Below are 21,682 nucleotides of genomic sequence, written 5' to 3'. Positions count from 1 at the left end.
GGCATAAAAATGACTTTTTATCTTTATGTATACATTGCAGAATATTTGCTAATAGAAAGCCTTCATCAGTCTTTAACTCTCTGCTGAATGCATCTACCAATTCCATTTTCCCTCAGAGAGCCATTTTAGAGGGGTCAGGATATTTGTAGTTGAAGAGGAAGGAAACAGCAGTATCCAAATTCTCTAGCTCAACTCAGCGCTGTAAGCAAAGGTAGCACCACTTTCACTTTGGTACACCATGACATCCATCTGCAAAGCATTGCTTTAAACAAATCTCCAAGAAAAGTCAACAAGTTCTGATTTTCACTAAACCAGCTTGTAAGTCTCTGCTTTAACACAGTGCACTACGATGAGCACGTAGACCCCCTGCCTTTGACAGTTTTTAAGAAGCCTTTGCAATAATGAGTTATGGGAACCCACAAAATTAGGAGTTACAGATTTGAAGAGGAAGTTACAGACACCTCTGTAGCACTCTGTATGAAACCACTGTCGCCTGTACAGAACTAAAACACGCAGCTTCTTTTTCTGAAAATATTCTGGACGTTAAGAGCGCAATAAATGAAAACCTGACACTACGTAACTTAACAGAAGCCTTGCCATTAGCATAAATCTAGATGGGAATTCAACCCAGGTGATCTTCCTTACATCCAAGCATTTCCAAGAACAGGATATGGGGTAAGAGCTGTGTTACTCTCTCTCACTGTAATGTGGAACAAATACTTTTGGTTTTGGTCATAATCTTTAATGTAAGAAAGTCTCATGCATACGTCATATGCTTCCAGTCTTCCAGGCGTTCAAAGTAAGTTTGAAGTATTGCTTTTCCATTCTTGCCCTTCAGAACCTGCTTGATAGTTACCAGGCGCTACAACACTGGTAACACGGTCTTGCCAAGTTTATAAGATATTTAGAAAAATGCTTGTAATTGTAGCAGTTTAAAAGCCTTGACTGTTACTATAAGTACCACTCTTGGACTAAATCTGGTAAGGCTTTTTCAAAATAAATATTTTGAGCAGGCCCTGTGGTGGAGTGCATCAGTCTGATTAATTTATGCAAGAATGAGGCAGTCTTTTTAATTGATAGTGATTAGCAAACTTTCTAAATCTGTAAAACCTCAGCAGGCTTCAGCTTCCAATAAATACCAGTGTCTATTTTTACACCACAGCTGCCATTTAACAGCCTGAAGCTGCTGATGCTGCAAACACCAAAAAAGGGCTTTTATTTCACCTACAGAGCAGCAGTAGCGTCTCCCCACATCAGTTTTTATCTGACCTGCTCCAACCAGACAGCAAAACCTGAGAATTTTTATCAGAGCATTATCTAGAGATCAACAATTTACCTATTGCTACAATCCTGACCCAAACTTATCTTAAGATGGATGATTTAACCAGACAAGAAGTGAGGGTAAGTGAGTGGAAGTAAGTTTAACTTTATCCTTTTGTTGTCTACTGTCTGATTACGATTGCTGCTTGTTTAGTTTTTAAATTTCATTAAACACTGCCTGTGTAAGGTACAGCAACTTTACCAGTTTCCTGGCACAAACTCTGGAAATTTGAAAATTAAATATATACAAATTATGTGACAGCACTATGGTCTCAGCGGGAGCTCCTCTTTGCTAGGCTCTGTGTAAAGGCACTGGAATGCACAGGGGGGAACTGGTATGACACTGGTGTAAAAGGCAGGAGAATTAGAGCTTTTTGGTTAAAGTACTTTCATATTCTGACCATAGCCTTGTCTCCTCATATCTGTTCCACATTGCCTCTTTTGCTGAGCAAACTTGGATCATCATCAACCGCATGAGCAGGGCTCTCTTCAGACCTGGATCAGGCTGCTCAGAGCCTTCTCCAGCTGTTTCGAATGGGACTGAGCTTCCAGTCTGCCTGGGCAAATTGTTCCACTGTGTAACCACTCTTAACATGGAGAAATTTTAGTTTAATCCAGGTGGAATTTCCCTTGCTGCAACTTGTGTCCGTTGCTTGTCCTATGACTGTACAGCTGGTTCTGGCAAGGGATCCAGTTGGGATAAAAATAATCTCAATAAAAGATAGAGTAGTAGCTTCCAAAGGAAGAAATCTGATAAAATTAAAGTATGATAGACACTTCAAACTGGGTGATCTGACCTAATAAGTTATTAGCAAGGAACCATTACTCCTCTTGCATTTTTTTATTGGTAAGGCATTGCCTTTTTGTCAAGATTAGTGGATTATAAAATATTTGTGCTACACAATATAAAGGATCCTACTTATTAATAAGTCTTTGGAAAGATATGCTAAAACTGAATTGCAGTAAGAAGAAAAGTGCCAACAGAAAATTAGGCCTAATTAATGGGCACACATAAATAACCAGAAACAGAGGGAAAAGGACATCGTCTCCATTGATCATTTTGAGGATTAATTGCTGATACGCTCCAAGGACATGACATACCAACTATTACTGTTTTTATAAGGACCATTTCACAGAACATGAAATCCTTGTAACTATGAATGTGTATTGCAATTTATTGCCAGAAGATTATTACACTGTTCACATACCTCTAACTAGTCATTATAATTTTGAAGACTAGAAGATAGAGCTTAAAATGTAATATATAACAAAGGCTTGTTAAAGTCTGCTAGTAAGATAGATATATACATATTTTTTTACTGATATTCATATACTCCGTCTTCTCTGCATGTTTACAGCACAATGGCCCAGGACAAGCCACATTGAAAGTCAGGAGGTGGGCAACATCACTACTACTGTTTTCCAGGGGTTAGGGCCTTGGAGATGCAGGAAATTATTCTTCACATCTCATTCACATAATGGACAAAATGAGTAGAGTTATACAGTGAACAAGCGCTCTGGTCTTCTCCATTTGCCAACATATATAAGGTTTTCTTGGGTCTCACAGCGCTGCTTCCAGGGTGCGTAGCTATGTTCTGGTTTTCACAGACTTATAGAAACTTTCAAAGGCTTTCACTATTGATCAGGAATGTAAATATGAAGCTTTATTGCTGAGTCTTTTAAACAATATATTAGAGAGAGTAAATAGAAAAATGATTTTGTTCACAAAGTCCTCTTTTCTGGGCAGAAGAAGAGAAAGACAATCCATTCATTAGAAATATCCTTGTAAGAATGGTATCTTACAGTGGTCTTTTTAAACCGAGTGCGAGGTGCATCAGGGCTTCTGTATTTGGGTAGTTGTGGTTCTTTGATCTTACAGCTATATTTAGCAGACTGAAGAGAGAGCAAAATAAAATTTGAGAGATTATGCTGATGCACAGTAGCAATTACTAAAGAAAGCACAGTTCTTCTAAACAAAAAGAAGTCTGGAGTCTACTCTCATGACCTTAGGGAGCAGATTATTGTAATGCAGATTTTCTGAAGAATCTCAAGATTTCTCTCTTCTGCAGGCTCCACTGTAATTAGACAAAACCAAAGGGGAGTGCTTTAAAGCTTGAGAGGAAAGCCGTCACCTGAAGTCTGCATGCCTACAAGAGAATAAATAACGGCCCGCATAGGAAGAAAATGTTTCATCATCAAGTTGGTTATATTAGCGGGTGAAAGATTCTTCTAAAGTGCTTGGAGAGTTCAAAGCCATATTCTCCAGTGCTGTATTTGGTGAGCTGCAGAATCTTTATGTGTTATCACTGGATAAGCTGAACTCAAAACCCGTTTGCTAATCAACTGCTTAAAATTAGTTGGGGTTGTTGCAGTTGCTTTTCAGGTTTCTCGTGGCAGCAGGGCAGCTGCATGGAGCTGGTCGGTGCCACACACCCCTCACAAGGCAGTTAGCAAAGAAGGGTCTGAAAAACCCGTTCACATCCCTAAAGGATATTACTCTTGAGTTAATGACAACTTCACTTTCACCTGCAAAGTTGAACTTATAATTGTCTATAAATGTCATTCAGTGTGCCCAAAACGTATTATTTCTTTCTCTGTTCAGTTTGTGAGAAGATAGCAAACTTATGCCCCATACAAGTCATCTGAAGTACATCTAAGTCCATCTAGGAAAAAAACTTTGTTGATACTACTTCAGCTCTGCCTCATTCCTATAGCTTGCAATACTCATAACATAAAACCATATAAAAGAATACCACGTCCGAGTTATTGCTATGTCTTTTGCCCTCTAGTGGCTAGGATAAGAAAAAACCATGAAGCTGTGAGATGCTTCATGAGCTGATGCTTGTATCTGAAGCATTACTGTCCCCAGAACAGCTACTTAAAAAACCCTATATTGCCGAATTCTGATTTGCACATGAATGTTAATATAATCAGAAGGGGAAGCTATTAATTGGAAAAAAAAGTGCAGAAGTAGTAAGCAATAGGGACAATGGTTCTGTTTAACTTTGTTTAGTACAAAAGATACGACATGACAACAAAATTCAAATTCTATTTGTGTACATGACGCAGTCAAGGGTAATTTGTCTTTCACAGGTTAACTCCTTTAGTCTGTTCCACATGGATCAGGACTTTGGATTTTGGCATGGTAGAAGAGTTTCCAAAAATGTGAGTAGTTCCGAGTTTAAATCTTGAGTTGTCTCTGGTTTTATGATGGATTGACTGCTGATGCTCTTTCAGATCCATTTTGGTTTAAATTTGTATGCTTCAAACAGAGATGAGCAGTTTAATTTCAAAAATGCCTACAAGAACTTGCAATTGCAGAGAAAACACATTTTAAAAGAAACACAAGATACCCAGCCTGATAATACTTCACAGACTGCATCACTTCTCTATTTTGTAAAAGGCACTGTCCCTTACAACTCTTGCTTCATACTGCTCAGTTTTGGTATACAGCTGCCCACTCTCTAAATAATGTTCTCTCCTCTCCCTACTCATTCAGAAATAATTGCCAACATTAAGAAACTGGGTTGTTTATCATGCAGGCTTTATAAACCCACCTCATTATCCTCCCATATTGTTCTACAATTCCCAAGTCCTAAATTGCATTAGTATCCACTGATCATAAATCCTAGTGTCTGTCACAAGCTGCTCCATTAAAGAGGAGGCACAACAAGATTCAGAAAGACTTAGAAGAGAAAAACAAAGAGAAAACCTCATGTTGTTGCTAACAATCAGAAAAATATTACCTGATTTATATCTGGTGGCACCAACCACATTCCTAGCAGGAAAAGTGGAATATCATGAAACTTCAAGTTCCACTAGTGAACAATGTTGACGACAATTTTAAACATGAGAAGTGCCCACTGGACATAAATCCCAGCTACTTCCCAAACCACAGGTTCTTTGCATGGGTTAAACCTGAGCTGCTACTCCATGCTACAGTTTGTACTACTGCTGTTTTTGCTACTCTGGCTCCTTACTTTTCACAAGTGTCAATTTGGTTACTTACAGAAGTGTATGACTTACATAACGGTGTTGTTTTTTAGGTTTTTTTTGCCTTTTTGGTCATGTTTATTAATATGGACCCTTATCTGTGCTTTGTGTGACAGTTTTGTAGAACATTAATTGGGATTTCTGATCTAATATTAAAACACCTACCTATTTTGTACATGTGAAGTAAAGTTTCGTGTTATTTGTGCTTTTAGATATAAGCCAGTTTTGCTGCTTCTTATCCTTACAAGCTTAAAGTACCTGCCAATCATTCCACATTTTTTGTACATCTTACTCCTGCCAAGGGCTCTTGTCCTCGTAACACCATCCTCATAACCTTAGGCTCAGCAGCATTCAGAACAAAGGCAGCCCTAGAGCTCGAAGTGCTGTCTTCCAGAAGAAAAGGCATAAGGAAGGGGGATTGCTCTAGAATATGTTGTCCTCCTAAACCACATGATGCATTCAAAGAATTAAATTTTCAACAAGTCATGTGCTGACAGCCTCTCTGCAAGTGCTACTCCCCCAGCTAAAGTTTCTTGTGGTTCCACAAACATTTATAGCACAGGGCTTTGTTATGGAAAGATGCTACATGGAAGCATTTCTGTTTGTCTCTATCTGCCAATGTTTGTTCTCACTGAACAAGGTCAGAGTTAACATCGGGACACCAATATCTGGAAAAAGTACACTAACAAGACAAGCATGGACTTGGTGTCATTGAGTTCCTTGATCCCTTTCCTATTATCTCAAATGGTCCTTCTTTATGGGTGAATACTATGCCAAGTGACAATTACATCCTGAATTGCTGTCTTCTGAAGTGAAAATGGAGCAGGCTTTACGCCATCTAAGAAACACCATATGCAGTCCGTTTTGTGAAATGTCTTCTGCTTACGCAAGGTCGGGTACAAGAGGTGCTGTTTGATCAAAGTGGTCCTGCTGCGTAAGATACCTCCCCGTGCATGGATAGAAGACAGGACTGCAATTTTACCAATTATTAAGCATTAATAGAAAGTCTACTTGATTAGAAGTGAGACTCCTTCATTATACATGACCATTACAGTTTATAGGGGTTTTTTTAGTTCCTTCCTTCAACTTGATTTCTCCGACGATATAATGCAAATGAGTACTCTGACTGCTCCATGACAGTTGCCTTCTTCCCCAGTCATCGTCCTGGCCTGACCTTGACCTATAGGTAGACTTTGGCATTTAATGGTAATGATGTGGTTTGTGGTAGCAGTAACTGCAAAACAGGACCTTCCCAGTGGCCTCAAGCCAGAGTTTTACTTGTCCGCTAACGGTTAGAACGGTAATGGCAATAGATATGGGTGGAAAAATCTGAGATTTCGCATTTCTGTTAGCTTGAAATAAGAAGAAAAATCTATGCTACAAGTATCTGTGATCTTGCAAAGTTTCTTTGATTCTGCAAAGCATGCCTTTGCGAAATTACAGTAAAAACGTATTCAAATATTTTTGTCCACATATGTAGCATCCATTAATGTCTCAGTTGTGTAAATATGGAAAACATTGTTTGTAGGCAAAAAAAAATTCGTAAGTTCATATTTTTCTTTTCCCCAACATCATTTTACTAAAAGAAACTCTTTATGCAAAGCGAGGAGTAAAATTTTGCCATAGGTATGATCATCCACTGAAGTAGGCAGAGTGATAAAAGGAAAAATCAAGGGCAGACTTTGACCTGTCTGTACAACAGCTTTTCTTCTGGCAAGCCGATAAAGTGAAGTATGTAGTCAGTTATGGTCAAAGTATACCCTTCGCTCTGCGTGATGTCTCACATAGTTTTCCAGGTAAGAAAAGTCGTAAGGCTCTGGTACACTTGATCATTTTGACCATGCAAGCTTTGATTGTTGGTATGCTGGTGCAACTTGATACTTTTGGTAAGCTTTTGGTACGTGAGTGTAGTAACCTCACTTTCCACATTGAAGTTTGTGATCTGTTCATCATTTCCCAATCAAAAATTTGTCATCACTAAGTAGCTAGCATGCAGGTGATTCCAGTCTTAGGCCTTAGTCGGTCAAATGAGATCCACCACTGTTTTAATACACTGAAATAATTGATGACAATACTGGCATGATAAAACATGAGGCTGCCTGGAAGGATTGGTGAACACCATCTGCCTGTTCTCAGCCAGTACGGTACTACTGCATGGGTACCCTGGAGGCTTGAAGTCAGCAAAAAAAAATTTAACTTGGAAACGAATCTTAGAAATCAGAAGCTTGCTTTATTTAAGACAAGGCTTTACTTACCCATCAGAACGTCGTGCTTTCCACCCAAACATTCGCATGAAATGTAAAGTACATTCTGGATCCCCACTGCATCAATACCATTTTGATTTATTATCTTTTATGATCTTTTATGGTTACAAGTCACTACCTGCTGGATCTCCCCTTTGTTAAACGAGTTCATCTGTATGGTTCCCACACATGAATTATATCTAAGAACAGATATTACCCCTCTAAAGGGATATTCTAAAACAAGTGAACATGCGCCCTCATGCTTATCGAACCCCAGAGTATTTACCTGGAGGAGTTACACCAGCACCTGTATTCCAGCGCATACTCTTTGGCTACAAGAGTATGTTGGTCACCTTCCCATTTAGGAAGTCCACTTGTGATGGACTCGTGCCTACCATGCATCCTTTAATTTGAGAAATACCTCTTTTGACTTCAGAGGGAGTTGTCCCCCGAATAAAAGCATGAAGATCAGACCAGTAAAGTCTAGGAAATATGAAACACAACACTGAGCCTCCTATGAGGTCCCAGCATAACAGAGTATCTAGCATTAATTAGTACTGCCTGTGTAGTAGACCAAATAAAAAATCAAAACAAAGGCGGCAGAGTCAATTTAAATAAATTCTCAGATAATATTTATCCTTTTGGAAAAGAAATGTATGTCAGCCAATATATGTTATTCAACTCAATATGAAAAGTTTTGTTTGGTTTTGGCTTATTCCTTTCACTTATTTTAGCAACAAAGATATACAATGTAATTCTTTAAAGTTACATGTAGAAGTCAAACAAAATATTTGGACATTATTTTCTACTTCAGCTGAAAGTATTTCCAGTTTGGTAAACACTTTTCAACAGTTTTCCATTTCCTCAAAATCTTTATTTCCCTTGGTAAATAAACTGGTTATCCACACATTTCTGCCCAACTCCAAGTTGTACCATCAACCCAAGTAATAAATATGCAGGTAATTTTGTTCTTAGAACACTAATGAATTCAAATAAGAAACATGATCAGAAAATAAAAGTCTTATTTGATATAAAAAACAGCGCAGCGTTTCACTTAAAGGATTTTACAGTCAGAATGCTCTGCTTCCTTGCCAAGAAAATGTACCTTGACTTTCTAAATACACTGTCATATCTCAGCAGGCTAAAACCAGTGAAACAAATCACACAACCACATACGTGATCTTTGAGATGTGTTCCTCAGTGCTGCTGTGTTGCTTATTTTCAGTAAATTGGCTGTTGAGAACAATTGCCCTACAGGCTCGACATTTTGTAATATTGCTCCACGATTCTGCTAAACAGGAACAAGTAGAAGCCAAGAAAATTACCTGGCTGGTTCAGAACTGGTGGCTGAGGTGACGTAGTTGAAAGACTGGTGCTAGAAACTGTTTCATTCTGATAACAAACTTTGTTCTAAAATGTAAACAGCAGGCAGATGGAAACCAAGTCTTGTTTTACCTGCTGGGGAGCGTTAAGAGCATTACAGAAATATCTAAGAACCTGGCAGCTATGGGAAAAAGCAAAGAAACAAGGGACAACACTAAGACCGTGGCTGTTGTGTGATTAATTACTCATAAAGGCTGAAAAGACACAAGTGGATGAAGACTACAACAGATGAAGAAGCTAAAATACTTTTTTGTTGTAGATTTTATTCCTCACTCTAATTATAACGAGTAAGGGAGTGGTTAATGCTGCAAAGCAATGACTGACTTTGAGTGTTGACAAAATATCAGCATGTGAATCCCTAAATCTGTCAGTGAAGGACATGGATAGGTACAAGGTATTGAATTGATTGAAATAATAAAAATATAATAAAACTAAAAAACGTGATTCAAAACTAAATATGTGATAATACACAGTTTTATTACAATGTGCTTTTGAATAGACCTTCTCATGGCTCATCTCTGCTCCATAGCAGGTTCATTGGATTAGTTGGGGAGACTTTCATATACGCTGCAGGATCTATGTTTCACTGCATGAATTTCATAGGATATTGGCAAGTAACAATTAAGGAACTAGTACTATATTTGGGGTAAGAAGACTCATTTTTATAGAGTTTACTTAAGGCCAGACTTTATAGAACATTTCTTAAAAGCCTATGCCCCAAAAGATGAATCAACAAAATTCTAATTTCTTTAGCTAAAAGCTTTGTGATTCTTTAAATTAATTTTATCTGTCATCCTCAAATTACACAGATTTCTTCCCATTCTTTCCCTTTCCTTCCAGGATTAATTCCTGTTGCTCACCCACCTGGCCTTTTGTCTTTTCAAGACTCTTGCGGGATGTTTTCCTGGATGCTAATGAGCATCTCTGTTCCCTTTTATTCTTAGATCAGTAGAGTGATCTTTGACTAAAAGCCACCTTCAGGTTGTGCAATTCTATGACAGTTTATACTCTCTCAATACTGGTTGTTACTTTTTCCTGAAATTCATGAATCACGGTTGATGTTTTTGTCTTGTTTCATTTATTTATAGGCTCTAAGCTGTTTAATCTGTTCAGAATAAGTCTCACCCTAAAATAAACCTGGATATTGCCTACGTACCTGTTGCAGACAGTTATGAACTATGAAGATGTATGTTAGGACATTTAATGAAACTCTACACAGTGATCTGAAAATCACATCCTAGCAAATCCCTGTAAAATCTTGTGGTTTTTATTGGAAACTCAACAACGTCAACAGCTCGCTGAAATCTTAAAAAGAGTCACTACAGCTAGATCGTTATATGGCTACTCATTGCCTTAAAAAAATCTCCCTACTGTGTCTTTCCATAAGTAGCACTCAAAAAGCCTGTAACCTATTTTAAACTAGCTGTCTTTCTTCCATCTTGACTTGCCTTGCTTTTCCGCCTAAGCTGTAAACTCTTGGGACACGCTGTTTACACAGTGCCCCAGCATAGGGTCCCAGCCCTCAGTACCAGAAACAACAACGTTCCAGAAATAACAAAAAAATGTTTAAAATATCGTTCTTCCTCTGGCTCTATGGTACACTTCAATTTCTCAAGTTATAGTACATACCACAATTATTACTTTGGTGCTCTTTAGAACCGTCAGCATTTAAAACCATTTTTGAGCGCAAGAAGCATGCGTAGTTTCAGTGACTTGTGACAAGAGAGCCAGGAACTGTTGGAGGTCCTGGGAAAACCAAAATGAATATTCATCCTTCCTCCCCACTGCCTTCCCTCAGGCATCACTTTCTTCCCCATCCCACGCCGTACCACTTCCAGTTGCCAGAGGTGCCTCCAGCCACCTGCGCCAACTGGGCTTGCTGGATTGCAGCAGGAAAGCTGCTTGCTGTCCCGGCTACTGTGCCTGCAGCAGGCCCTACAGATTGCTGTTGCTAGCTGACTATGAATATTTATCCATTTCTAGTGGCAGGGATTCATATCCTATAGGAATACAGCTGTATCCATACAGCACATTCTGGGAAATCTGAATAAACCCAAACCCTGTATTTCCTCAGCAAGAAAAAACAGAAGTGAAAGTGGCCACATAACACAGAAATAATGAATTATCTTGAGAATTTATGCATCTGTGCACAGAAACTGCCACATAACCAGTGCATAGAGATAATTAAAAATATTACTCACAGTCAGTCTTGGATATCTATGCACTCCAGATTTTTATAAGTCACCTACAAGGGGATAGCTTCCCAGGAGCCCTGCTTCTGCAATACTTGCTGTAACAGAAATTTCCTCTGCATCCCTTAAAGGCCTAATCTGTGCGTAAGAAAATAATATCTTTCATATGTGCAGAGCTCTGACCTACCTTGAGGCTGTTTTCCAGGCGCAGGACGTTTGCGACTACACGAATTTGCACTGGTGATCTTTTAGGGCTGTACGTGGTCGTAGGTCTTTTTTAAGAGAACATTATCAGTTTGCTAAGTGAGAATGAGAAGAAATTTTGCGGGAGGAGGACATCTAGTGACCTGGTGTGTATTTACACGCCTAGCTGTTTCCTCGTCCAGCTGAGCCAGCCGGCTAGCCAGTTACAGGATTTTTTGAAGAGTAGGGAAGAGGCGGGCAGGGACGCAGTTTGCTTTGCTGTAAAGTAGTAGTCTTGGGGTTTTGATACGACAACATCCAAAACAACACCAGCAATTTAAACACAATTCTCAAATCAAGCTTTCTGAAATTAAATGTTGCAAAGATTTAGTGATTATTGCCACCCTTTTCAGCTACAGCTATGCCGTCTCCCAGTCTGTATTTTACTGACATTAATGACCATTTACACAATTCTTGCAGAGTAGCCATTAAAATCCTGATACGCTTAATTTCAAAAGCTTCCCATGAACTACACAACTGCTCAGCATAGCAACATTGCTGAAATACAGTGATAGTTCTTTTAAAGTTCTTTTAAAAATACTTCTTTTTAAAAAATTCTTAAGAAAGCATGATTTATTACATCTCAGACTGATGGAAACTAGAGCAGTTATTCAGCATTGTAACTCCCCTGAACTAGGTTTTATCAGAGAAACAGTGGAAATTTGTAACTATAAAAACCTCAGATAAATGCAGTAACGATCCATGACACACAATAGTCATTGTTCTTGACCTGCATATCACTTGGAGACAAAAATGCCAGATTTCACTAACATAAAATAAATATCAGTAACAAACGTGAAACCATTAACATCTCCATTTATACCATTTTCAGAGATATTAAAAAATCACATTCATATTTTTTAAAATAAGACAAAGTTATATAACTAGATGTTAAAATATTAAAATAATTAAGGAAAACAGTCAACTTGTTAACCACTGACAACAAAAAATATATTATAAAAATGTTGGTTTAAAAAGGACCTATGTATTTCCATAGCCATAGAGGAAGTCTAAAAAGACATGCATTTGCTTATATACGCTTGTCTCTTGTTTTGTAGTGCAGGGGCTAAAACTAACTGCCCTAGTAAATCTGTAGGTGCACTCTGAATGTACTTTTTTCCTACTGTACTAGCAGCATGATTAACATGTCCCATAAAATCTCATTCCACGATTGATCCAGAAAGATTATCTCAGAAGGACATCGTCAAAAATGCACTTGCATTGCGGAGGAAATAGGAGTTGATCAGTGAGGTTGCTCTCTTCAACGAGATGCGTGACAAAGAAAACACCCGCAGCAGATGTAGCTTCTGATTTAGGCTTTTGTATGTGTGTGCATGGGAGAATATCTCCGTAGTTCGTATTATTGGCCTCTGATAGGCTGGATTTCTCCTGCACAACTTCAGCTTGGAAAAAAAACCCTGCGAATAACATGCAGCTTTCTGTGGCTGTGTTTGCACTGAACTGGTAACTGGCTGGGCTGAAGCTCCGTGTGTACGTTACAAGCAAACACCAATACAAGCGATTTTCAAAGTCACAGGGCACATCCAGAGGGGTTAAAAAATCTTTTCAAACCGTATTAAGAAATCACATCCCTGATTCTGGACTGAAACCTACCCATTCATACTAGAGCAAAACCCAAACTCAGAATGGACTTCTAAAAGAATAGCTTATATTGGTAAATCCAATATAGTGTGGAAATTCTAAATCCGCTTTGACTTTGAGAGGGATCAGTCCTGCCCTACATAATCTTAGACTTCTTTCACCGTATGATCCTTTTAGGTGGCATCCTCTCACCTTCCCCACAAATACAAATATTCCTCAGAAGATCTGATTTTTCTGGGAAGGTAACAGCAGATGATAGCAGATAATAGCGCAAAGCACTACTCAAGGCAGTTCTTTTTATCTCACTGCCTTCCCCATTACTGAAGTAATCCTAATTAGTGTAACCTCCTCTGTAAAACCACTGCTCTCTCCACTGAAACGTGTTCTTGAGGAGTGGAAGGAGCAGCAGAGATCCTCTCCTGCCCTCCCCTGCAAGAGCTTTGAGGCTCTGACGGTGCTGACCCAGAGCCAGGAGCAGAGGATTTGGGGGAAGGCAAGTCCCAGCAGGGCTGAGCTGGTGAGGCTGCACAGGAAAGGGCACAGCAGAGCACAAAACTGATGCTCTTATGACACTATGGAGTATTAATGACTAAGCTTGTGAATCAGTTTGCATTGCCTACATTTACCATGATGATAAAACAAATTAGTTTTTCAATGAGAATGTATGGAAATGGCAAACTTTGGAGGGTTTGGGTAGTAAAGTTTAATTTTCTTTCATTTTAGCCAACATAGCCCACTGAAGTTGGCAGCAGCAAGAATACTGAATAACTTTTTAAGGAAAAACAATGCTGGGTGCCTTTCAGCCTTATTACCATAACTTATTCTTAAACTCCATTGATTATTGAACTAAAAATTCAATTTCCCCTGCACATAGACAATTTCTTTCAGGGAGAGGGCAAGTTTCTTTGTCATGAAGGAAATTTTCATTCCAAAGTTTGTGAACAAAATTGGCATTGATATTGCTGTGATTATTCCAATCAAGCTTCTGATTTTTAATATTTTCAACCTGACAGATTTATTTCTTCTCAAATAAAGAAAAATCCTTCTCAGAATAAAAATATATAGCTTCCTTCCATTTCCTTATTCTGAAAATTACCAGGTGCCAAGCTGTGAACATAAGGAAATTGAAGACCCTTGAGGGTGACCTGAAGAACCACAACGGTGAGGAATTGTGATATAGTGGTTTAGGCAATTGCATTGCAGCTGCTTGGCACTAGAAAAATGAGAAATGGGTTTTCTGTTACTAAATATAATGGATTCCCTTTCTGTTCTGCCACAAATTGTCAAACTTCATTAATGAGAAGAAAGATGTGGTGCATGCACATATAAAGGGTAATATGAATATACATATTTAAAATGGAGAAATGTTGCATATTGCCACAGGAGGATTTTGTTCTCTGCATCAGATATTGCATAACTCTTCTAAATAAGATATTTCAAATTTAGCATATATAGCGATGCAACACAACTTCTATATCTTCAGAGCAATTTGCTATTATTTGCAAAAAATGGCTACATTTTCAAGTGCATAGATACAGCTCAGTGGCTCCATTTCAGGATAACATTTAAGCCACATTTACTTTAAATCTGTGGGTATGCAATAGAGCAAGGCAACCACTTTTTGTTAGAATTAGGTTTAAATATCTTGCTGAATCAGAGCATAAAACACTTCATCATTTAATAGTAACATGACTTACACTTTTAATTCTCTTTGCGATTGTATTAAATTCAGTGTGGCTCAGTTTGATCTTGAGGACAGCAAAGGCTGTCGTTTATTGTTTTATGCAATATATGAATAAAAGTACTGTCAGTAAGAGATGGTCAGAGTTCTCTTGAAGATCACTGTAAAATACTGATAATTACCATTTCAGTTGGAGTTATGACAATAATAAAACTGGAGGAATCCACCTTGGGCAAATTTAGATTTATCCCCAGCCTTTAGCCTAGGCTTTTGTTGGTCAGACTGATCTGGGGATACAGTAGAGGTTACTGGAATCACCCAGGACCCTGCATATTCCATAGAGCTCTTTTAACCCAGCAGATGTCCTGAGGGACATTATGAGTTTACACACAGGATGGGTTCCCCTGTGACCCAAAAGCCTTTCTGGCACAAGACCCAATCTACATTTCCCAACTCTAGTGAGATCAAATTATACCTAAACTTTCCAGAATGTATAAGTAGTATTTAGACATTTAGTAAAGGTAAGACTTCTGCAACTACAGAAATGAAGTACATGTCATGCACTTTTATGGTCCTTGTTGGCAAGTGAAACACGATGGTTTTCTTCTGTACAAAACTGAAGGAATGCTAGTAATCTTCTCTTCTCTTCTCTTCTCTTCTCTTCTCTTCTCTTCTCTTCTCTTCTCTTCTCTTCTCTTCTCTTCTCTTCTCTTCTCTTCTCTTCTCTTCTCTTCTCTTCTTCTCTTCTCTTCTCTTCTCTTCTCTTCTCTTCTCTTCTCTTCTCTTCTCTTCTCTTCTCTTCTCTTCTCTTCTCTTCTCTTCTCTTCTCTTCTCTTCTCTTCTCTTCTCTTCTCTTCTCTTCTCTTCTCTTCTCTTCTCTTCTCTTCTCTTCTCTTCTCTTCTCTTCTCTTCTCCTCTCCTCTCCTCTCCTCTCCTCTCCTCTCCTCTCCTCTCCTCTCCTCTCCTCTCCTCTCCTCTCCTCTCCTCTCCTTTTTCTCTTTTCTCTGCAGTTGCCTCAGAAGTGTCAAAAGGTACATCAGACCTGATCACTGAATATGCTCCAGCTCCACGGTCTCCCTCAGGGCTCCCAAGGTCCATCTGTCCTCAGCCTACACATCCAGCCTTCCCTCCAGTGGAAACCAAGGCAGCAGAGAGATGGTGGGGTAGTTCACATGCACACAGGTTTTAGCCATGTGCAAAGTCAGCACAACAGTATTCCGGTTTAAACAGAGTCAAAGAGATTTTGCAAATGACTTATCCCTCCGAAAATTCGCTCGAGTACTTCTTCCTCTGTTTATGCTTAGAGCATTGCTCTGTCCCACTTATGTAGAACGTGCTCGTTTCTGTTGCTTACTTAGCAGTCCTGAATTTGAGAGACAGACTGGAGAATTTGGTAAAATCTGAAGTTCTGGAAATTAAAACAGAAATGGAAATTTTTGCTTATAATAATAAATAGGAAATCTAAATTTCAGTTCTGCAATAAAAGGTAATTCCATCTTCCTGGAGTTTGCAGGAGCCCATTGCTGTTCATGCCCATATTTGACCTTATAATGATGCTCTTTTAAGCAGAGCTTAAGGCTTAGTTATCTAAATATGTGTGCACGAAGTCAGAGCGTGTATGTCAGGTAGTCACACATAGTTAGCCATATCAGAGACTTCATCCAAACAAATGCAGTTGCACAAGTCTGAGAAAGGGAGGCCCCCCAGTAAATCCCATTCGAGTCACCAGTAATTTCACTAAAATTAACAGGACTAAAAAGTCGTTGAGTCAGAATCTGCTGAGGATAAAGCACATGTTCTTGGAGTGAGAGGTTTCTCGGTCCTCCCTGCAGAGACCTCTAGTGGAGAAAGAGCAGCAGGGCTTCAATTTCTTTGGAAACCACGAAATTGAATTTAATTTTTTTTAACCGATCTGGTAATCCATCAGCGCTCTAAACAGATCACCGCTTTTTCACGTAATGTGTTCAAGAGAGCAGTGAAGGAGAAGACAGGGCAGGCTGCGCTGATCAGGCACAGGGCATGGCCAGACAAGTGAGCTGGCCAGCCAAGTATTGACACACAACCGGCCCTTTTAATCCCCTTACCCCTCTATTTTCCCCACACTTGTTCGTCCCCAAATCACCTAAATCCCTCCTTTCTCCCCGCTTTGGTTTCTCCCCTAAACATCCCATAATAAGTCCTATGCTTATGCTCTTCCAAAATGCTCTTCCCCTGCATCCCATCAAGTGTCCCGCACCCCTAGGCAGCAGCCCCCCTCAGTCCAGAAGGTGCTCCAGGTTTGCCTTGCGGTGGTGGGTGTCACACCTGGACCCTGGGGCTGAGGCTGTCCTGGGACAGCCCTGCGAGTCCTCTGAGTCCTTGACTTGGATTCCTGCGTGCCTTGTGCCCCTGTGCTCCTCTGGGCTTGTGGAGGTGGGTGATGGCTCCTGCGACGGGCCTGGGAGCAGCCAGGGCAAGGTATTATTTGGGCTCTTCCAGCCGCCATTGTCTCTCCATGCTCCTTTGTGGGTGTGCACAGGAGCTTTTACCACATTATCTAAAAGGTAATACATTTATATTTTGATTATATTTAGAATGGCTTATGAATATGATGTCTCATTAATGTTTTTTTTTCAGAAGTATCAAAATAGATGTTGTCAAAGTTTCCCTCACTTAAAAAAAATTTCTACATTAAAGTAAAATAAAAGTTTATTTTGAATTTGTTAAAAATAAAAATTAACTTCAGTTAAACTATTCCACATTTCCTAAATGGACTATTTTGCTTATTTAAAAATACCTTGTTCAAAACAAATACCTTGGTTGGAAACTTAGCAGATATGCAAGTCTGAAAATAGCCCATTATATCCATTCCCCATCCCCTTCCATTTTCCTTGATTTTTTTTTTCTTTCAAGCAAGTAAACTGAGTGTAGGAGTTGTTTGCAGAACATTGCCTTCAATATTTGGCGGGAGAAGACCTTGCAGCGTTCCCTGAGCATGACCCATCTTGGCTGCATGATAACCTCTAGCGACAACGAGGACCTCTGTTGGGAAACGTCCTGTAAGAGCAGCTCAGGGTCCATCAGCCGGACCATCCCTGTCAAGTACGACTGCTTTGGTAGGGTAGCAGACAACCAAAGGGTGGCAGGCCTAAGGATTTGCTGCTTCTGAGCTACTCCTAGCTATTCAGTAAATTTTAATTAATAGGCTTGCCAGTTCCAGTATCCTTTTCCAGTTATACAAAACTGAATAAAAGGAAGACCACACACATTTCTCTACTACTGCACTAAATGTGCATCTCAGCATTTTTAGAACATAGAAGGCGTTCTAGGAGCAGGCATATTTTTATGCATATTTGTGTTATGCATTATACTCCTACAAACAGCTCAAAGGTCATATCTAAATGATCTCATAGACTGTACGTCTTCCACTTGGAAAGAGAAGCACAGCGAGCAATAACTTTGCTTTGCAAAGACAAGAGAAGGTGTTGGGACAGCCTGGAGCAATAAACCCCCCTCCTCCCTGTAAACAGCAATGGTGCCAACCTAGTAGTAGCTGTTCAAAATGTTAATACTAGAATGTAGAGAACAGTTTTGCATAAGATTCAAAGGTAACAAGTCAATAAATAATTACACTGCCACATTTATTTAAATCATATTTCCTGTTTCCTAGGGACACAACAGAACTTGGATAACACTTACGGACAGATGGCAGATTGTCTCCCTCGTTTTATGGAACCTATGCTCTGCAAAATACTGTTCACTACCAGGAAAATCAGTGTTTAGCATAAAAACTGATGGAAACTTTTTTTTCTCTTTTTGCCAAGGTTCTCATGTTAAACCATCCCAATTCAACATAGTTAAAAATGGAGCAAGTAGTATAAGTGCAGTATTATAAATATTAAACGAGATTTCTACTCAATCATGTGCCAAAAAGACAAACATGGAACACAGATTTTGTTTTCTCTAGATTATCACAGCAATAAACATTTAAAGTCTTCTCATCAAGTGTGATGTAACCATGGGATATCACAAAAATGAATTTCATATTATAGAAACTACATCATGTAACTAATCAACTACCTCACTCAGAACTGCCGGATTATATCTCATTTTAGTTGGCATGATAAAGCGAAGAAACGTACTGGGATTTTTAACAGAATGGGAGCTTAGTAACAGTTAAACGTTGCACAGCTCTCGTCCCAGATTTTTTGTTTTTTAATTGTTATTAGAGAGTGGTGTATTTCACTTGCCAATTAGCATAAACTCACCTTCAGGTTACCTGAAGACTCTGTAGCATTTTTCTCCACTGTCTCTCCTGAGCGTGGAGGACTTCTTCAAGACATGGGGTTATTTCTGCTGAGCCAACAGGCTGATACTCTTAGCTGCACCGAGAGTATAAAATTGTCTTTTACGAGTGAGAGGCAATGAGTGGGCAGAAGTAAAGCGGTTTCTTATAGGAGCAGTCAGCCTCAGGAGGAACAAGATTGATGGCTGGCATTAACAGCAAAGATAAACCCAAGGCAGGGTGCCAAGTATTATACAACTCGCATGACATGCATTTGGTAGCCCTGTCCCAAAGGCCACCTGAGAGCTCATATATCTCGCTGGGCTGTGGGCAGGCGGCTGCGGTTTTTCTCCTGCCACACATCCCCAGTGGGCAGAGGTTTTGAACAGGTAACATTTTGTCTTTGTTTGGTTGCATTGTCCTGCAAAAAAACAGCCCAGGAGTCAATTGTAATTTCGGGCTGGGAGACATCCAACACAAAGCGGAGAGAGATTGGAGAGAAACCAGTAAAACAAGTAAAAACATCCCAAGTTTAGTTATGCCACAGGCTAATATTCAAGAGGGTAGGCAGAAGTGTTATATTCCTTCAATATCAGGTGTATGCATTAAACAGCCTAATCTAGTAGGTGGCTGTTCAAGACCTTAAGGTTGGGTGGAAGTTGCTGTTTGTTTTGAAAAGGAATGATGTACCACTCAGGGGGAATTGAGTTCTATTTATTTATTTGTTTTAATTTTATTTATTTTTATTTTTTGTTTATTTATTAAGTGTTAATTTTCTGTGGTCCTGAAGTCTAACCTGTCCCTGAGAAGCCTTGTGCTACGCGATTTCTTTTTACTTGCCTCCTGATCATGAACTACGCTCCTATGATGAAACACCAAACAGTTCTTTGTTGTCAGCCATGACAAAACCACTCATAGCTTATATACTGAGTGTTGAACTCCTATGACAAACTTTTCTGTTCACAATCAATCTACGTGATAAACAAGCCCATGGAATGCACTGTAAGTTAAAGAAAAAAAGAAAAGAATAAATGAATCCGACTCTCACTGCTTGGAGTCCTTCCCAAAGCAGAAAAAGCCTGAAATATGCAATGAAGTTCCCACAAAACGCATCACACAGACATACATCTACTGAATTATATGTTTGTATAACATGTAACAGTACTTCAGTAAGCCCTAATCATGAACCATGACAAGCCGCTCCAATCAGCATGATATAAATGGAAAAATTTACACTATTCCCGTGCAATCACTCCGAGAAACTTCTCAGAAGTAGAACGCAACAAGTGCTTACAACTATCTTCCCCACAACTTAAATTAAAGGAGTGTAATTTTGCTGTGCTTATAAAATGATGTTAACCTAGTTTTTAGGAGTCAAATATGTAAATGGTGAATATGAATATGATATGTACAAGAAGCCATGGGCAAATGAGTCAGCCCTCAGGAATTTCTGCTTATTCTGTATCTCAAACCCTAAAACTCGTCTGTTCTTGCAAGAGAAAGTATTTCGTTTAGTATTGACGTGCCTTTGTTTCACGTCCCAGAAGATGGCAGTAGCCACAGTATTTCACGGATATATAGCAAGCAGTTTCCTCTCCAGACTGGGTGTGGTTTTTTTACAGCTAACTTTCTCTATTGTACCACTTAAGGAGGAAATATTCATTAGCGTTACTTTGGTGCTAACATACAGTTTGTACCTGAGGTTTTTTTAGCACCTATTCACAGTTTGTTTGGTTTTTTAAATTCTACATAAAACTAAAATGAAAATAAAAACATTTGTATTAAAATGCCTTATTAAAGGCCACCTAAAAAGACACGCAATACTATGTATTTCCTACTTGACTCTAGGGAGATATTAAAATCTGTTGTCTCAGATTGGAGAGCAGAAATTTGTGCTGTTAGTTCAAGCTTGAGCTAAGGCGTTTTTAAGCCAATGATAGTTAAAGCTAGTTTAATTGCAGCCCAGAGCAATGAGGAAACAACCACTTGAGCACGTTATCTGTGTCTGCTGTTGCATAAACTGAGGTACAGAGGAAAGCTTTTCTATTTTCATGTTTGTGTTGCTAATTCTCCATTTAATTAGAAATCTTGTATATGGCATTCTCTTAGACCCCATAAAGTGGAACTGTAACACAGTAAAAGCATTAGCTTCTCTTTTTGAAAAAAGTCTATCATACCGTGGTTGCAGAGGAAATTGAAGATCTGAAGCTTCAGAACAAATCCCGTATGAGAGATCGCAAGAACATGGATGGATTCTTTCCAACAGACACCGCCTGCTGCATTTATGGCCTCTTGCTTACTGTGGAAGTTCCTGAGTTGCGTAGGCATTACTCAGTTCAAAATACTGTATCCGGTGTGTCAAAACCTCAACGACACCTGCCTGTGCGTGTTTCACTGAGACTATGCCCCGTCTCTTTGTGTGCATCTTCTCAGTACTTTGCTCCAGAAAGGCTTGAGTTAGATTGGGACTTTTGGATCTTACTTGATTAAAAGTAATACATTACTTGAGTACCATCTTCAGTATTTTTGAAGGTCAGTTTCTCCCCAAGTGTCTTTCAGAGTCTCTAATTACTGGTTTTTTAATTGAGCAGCCAGCAATTCATTGCATTGTGATGAATACATTTTCCCCCTGTTCGCTGTGCGAACTGTAGCATACATTAGAGCTATTTTGAGGACAATAGATGAACTGTAAAGCAGCATTTGTGAAATTACCATGGTGAAATCCTAGCAAGTTCTTCCTTGACTGCTTCTCCTCCTCTTT

General features: G+C 39.2%; 1 protein-coding gene across 5 annotated transcripts; it reads left to right on the top strand.

Annotated features, from left to right (window-relative positions):
- Positions 1–1,209: 1,209 nt before the first annotated feature.
- On the top strand, positions 1,210–21,395 carry LOC143156506 (uncharacterized). 5 transcript variants are annotated; one of them, XM_076330110.1, is made up of 5 exons: positions 1,210–1,415; positions 4,414–4,485; positions 14,076–14,137; positions 15,668–15,688; positions 18,307–21,395. In XM_076330110.1, the coding sequence occupies exons 1-5, from the start codon at positions 1,372–1,374 to the stop codon at positions 18,417–18,419; spliced, it is 312 nt and encodes a 103-aa protein (XP_076186225.1). In that variant the 5' UTR covers positions 1,210–1,371; the 3' UTR covers positions 18,420–21,395. The 5 variants fall into 5 exon arrangements, 3 of the variants coding, with proteins under 3 accessions (XP_076186225.1, XP_076186224.1, XP_076186223.1); XM_076330109.1 differs by having other exon boundaries at positions 15,668–15,815; XR_012994637.1 differs by lacking the exons at positions 14,076–14,137; positions 18,307–21,395 and adding an exon at positions 3,390–3,597 and having other exon boundaries at positions 1,210–1,401; positions 15,668–16,168.
- The last annotated feature ends 287 nt before the right edge of the window (positions 21,396–21,682 follow it).

This window comes from Aptenodytes patagonicus, chromosome 2 (genome assembly GCF_965638725.1).
Source record: "Aptenodytes patagonicus chromosome 2, bAptPat1.pri.cur, whole genome shotgun sequence".
NCBI lineage: Eukaryota > Metazoa > Chordata > Aves > Sphenisciformes > Spheniscidae > Aptenodytes > Aptenodytes patagonicus.
The sequence above is the reverse complement of the archived record's forward strand: the minus strand, read 5'-3'. Positions and strand labels throughout refer to the sequence as shown.

Excerpts from the sequence above, each read along its gene's own strand:
- LOC143156506 (XM_076330108.1), top strand. The coding sequence starts at position 1,372 with ATGGATGATTTAACCAGACAAGAAGTGAGGGTAAGTGAGTGGAA. Across the intron at positions 1,416-4,413 it reads GTGAGGGTAAGTGAGTGGAA|GTTAACTCCTTTAGTCTGTT; the intron begins GTAAGTTTAACT and ends TGTCTTTCACAG. Across the intron at positions 14,138-15,667 it reads TGACCTGAAGAACCACAACG|TTGCCTCAGAAGTGTCAAAA; the intron begins GTGAGGAATTGT and ends TTTTCTCTGCAG.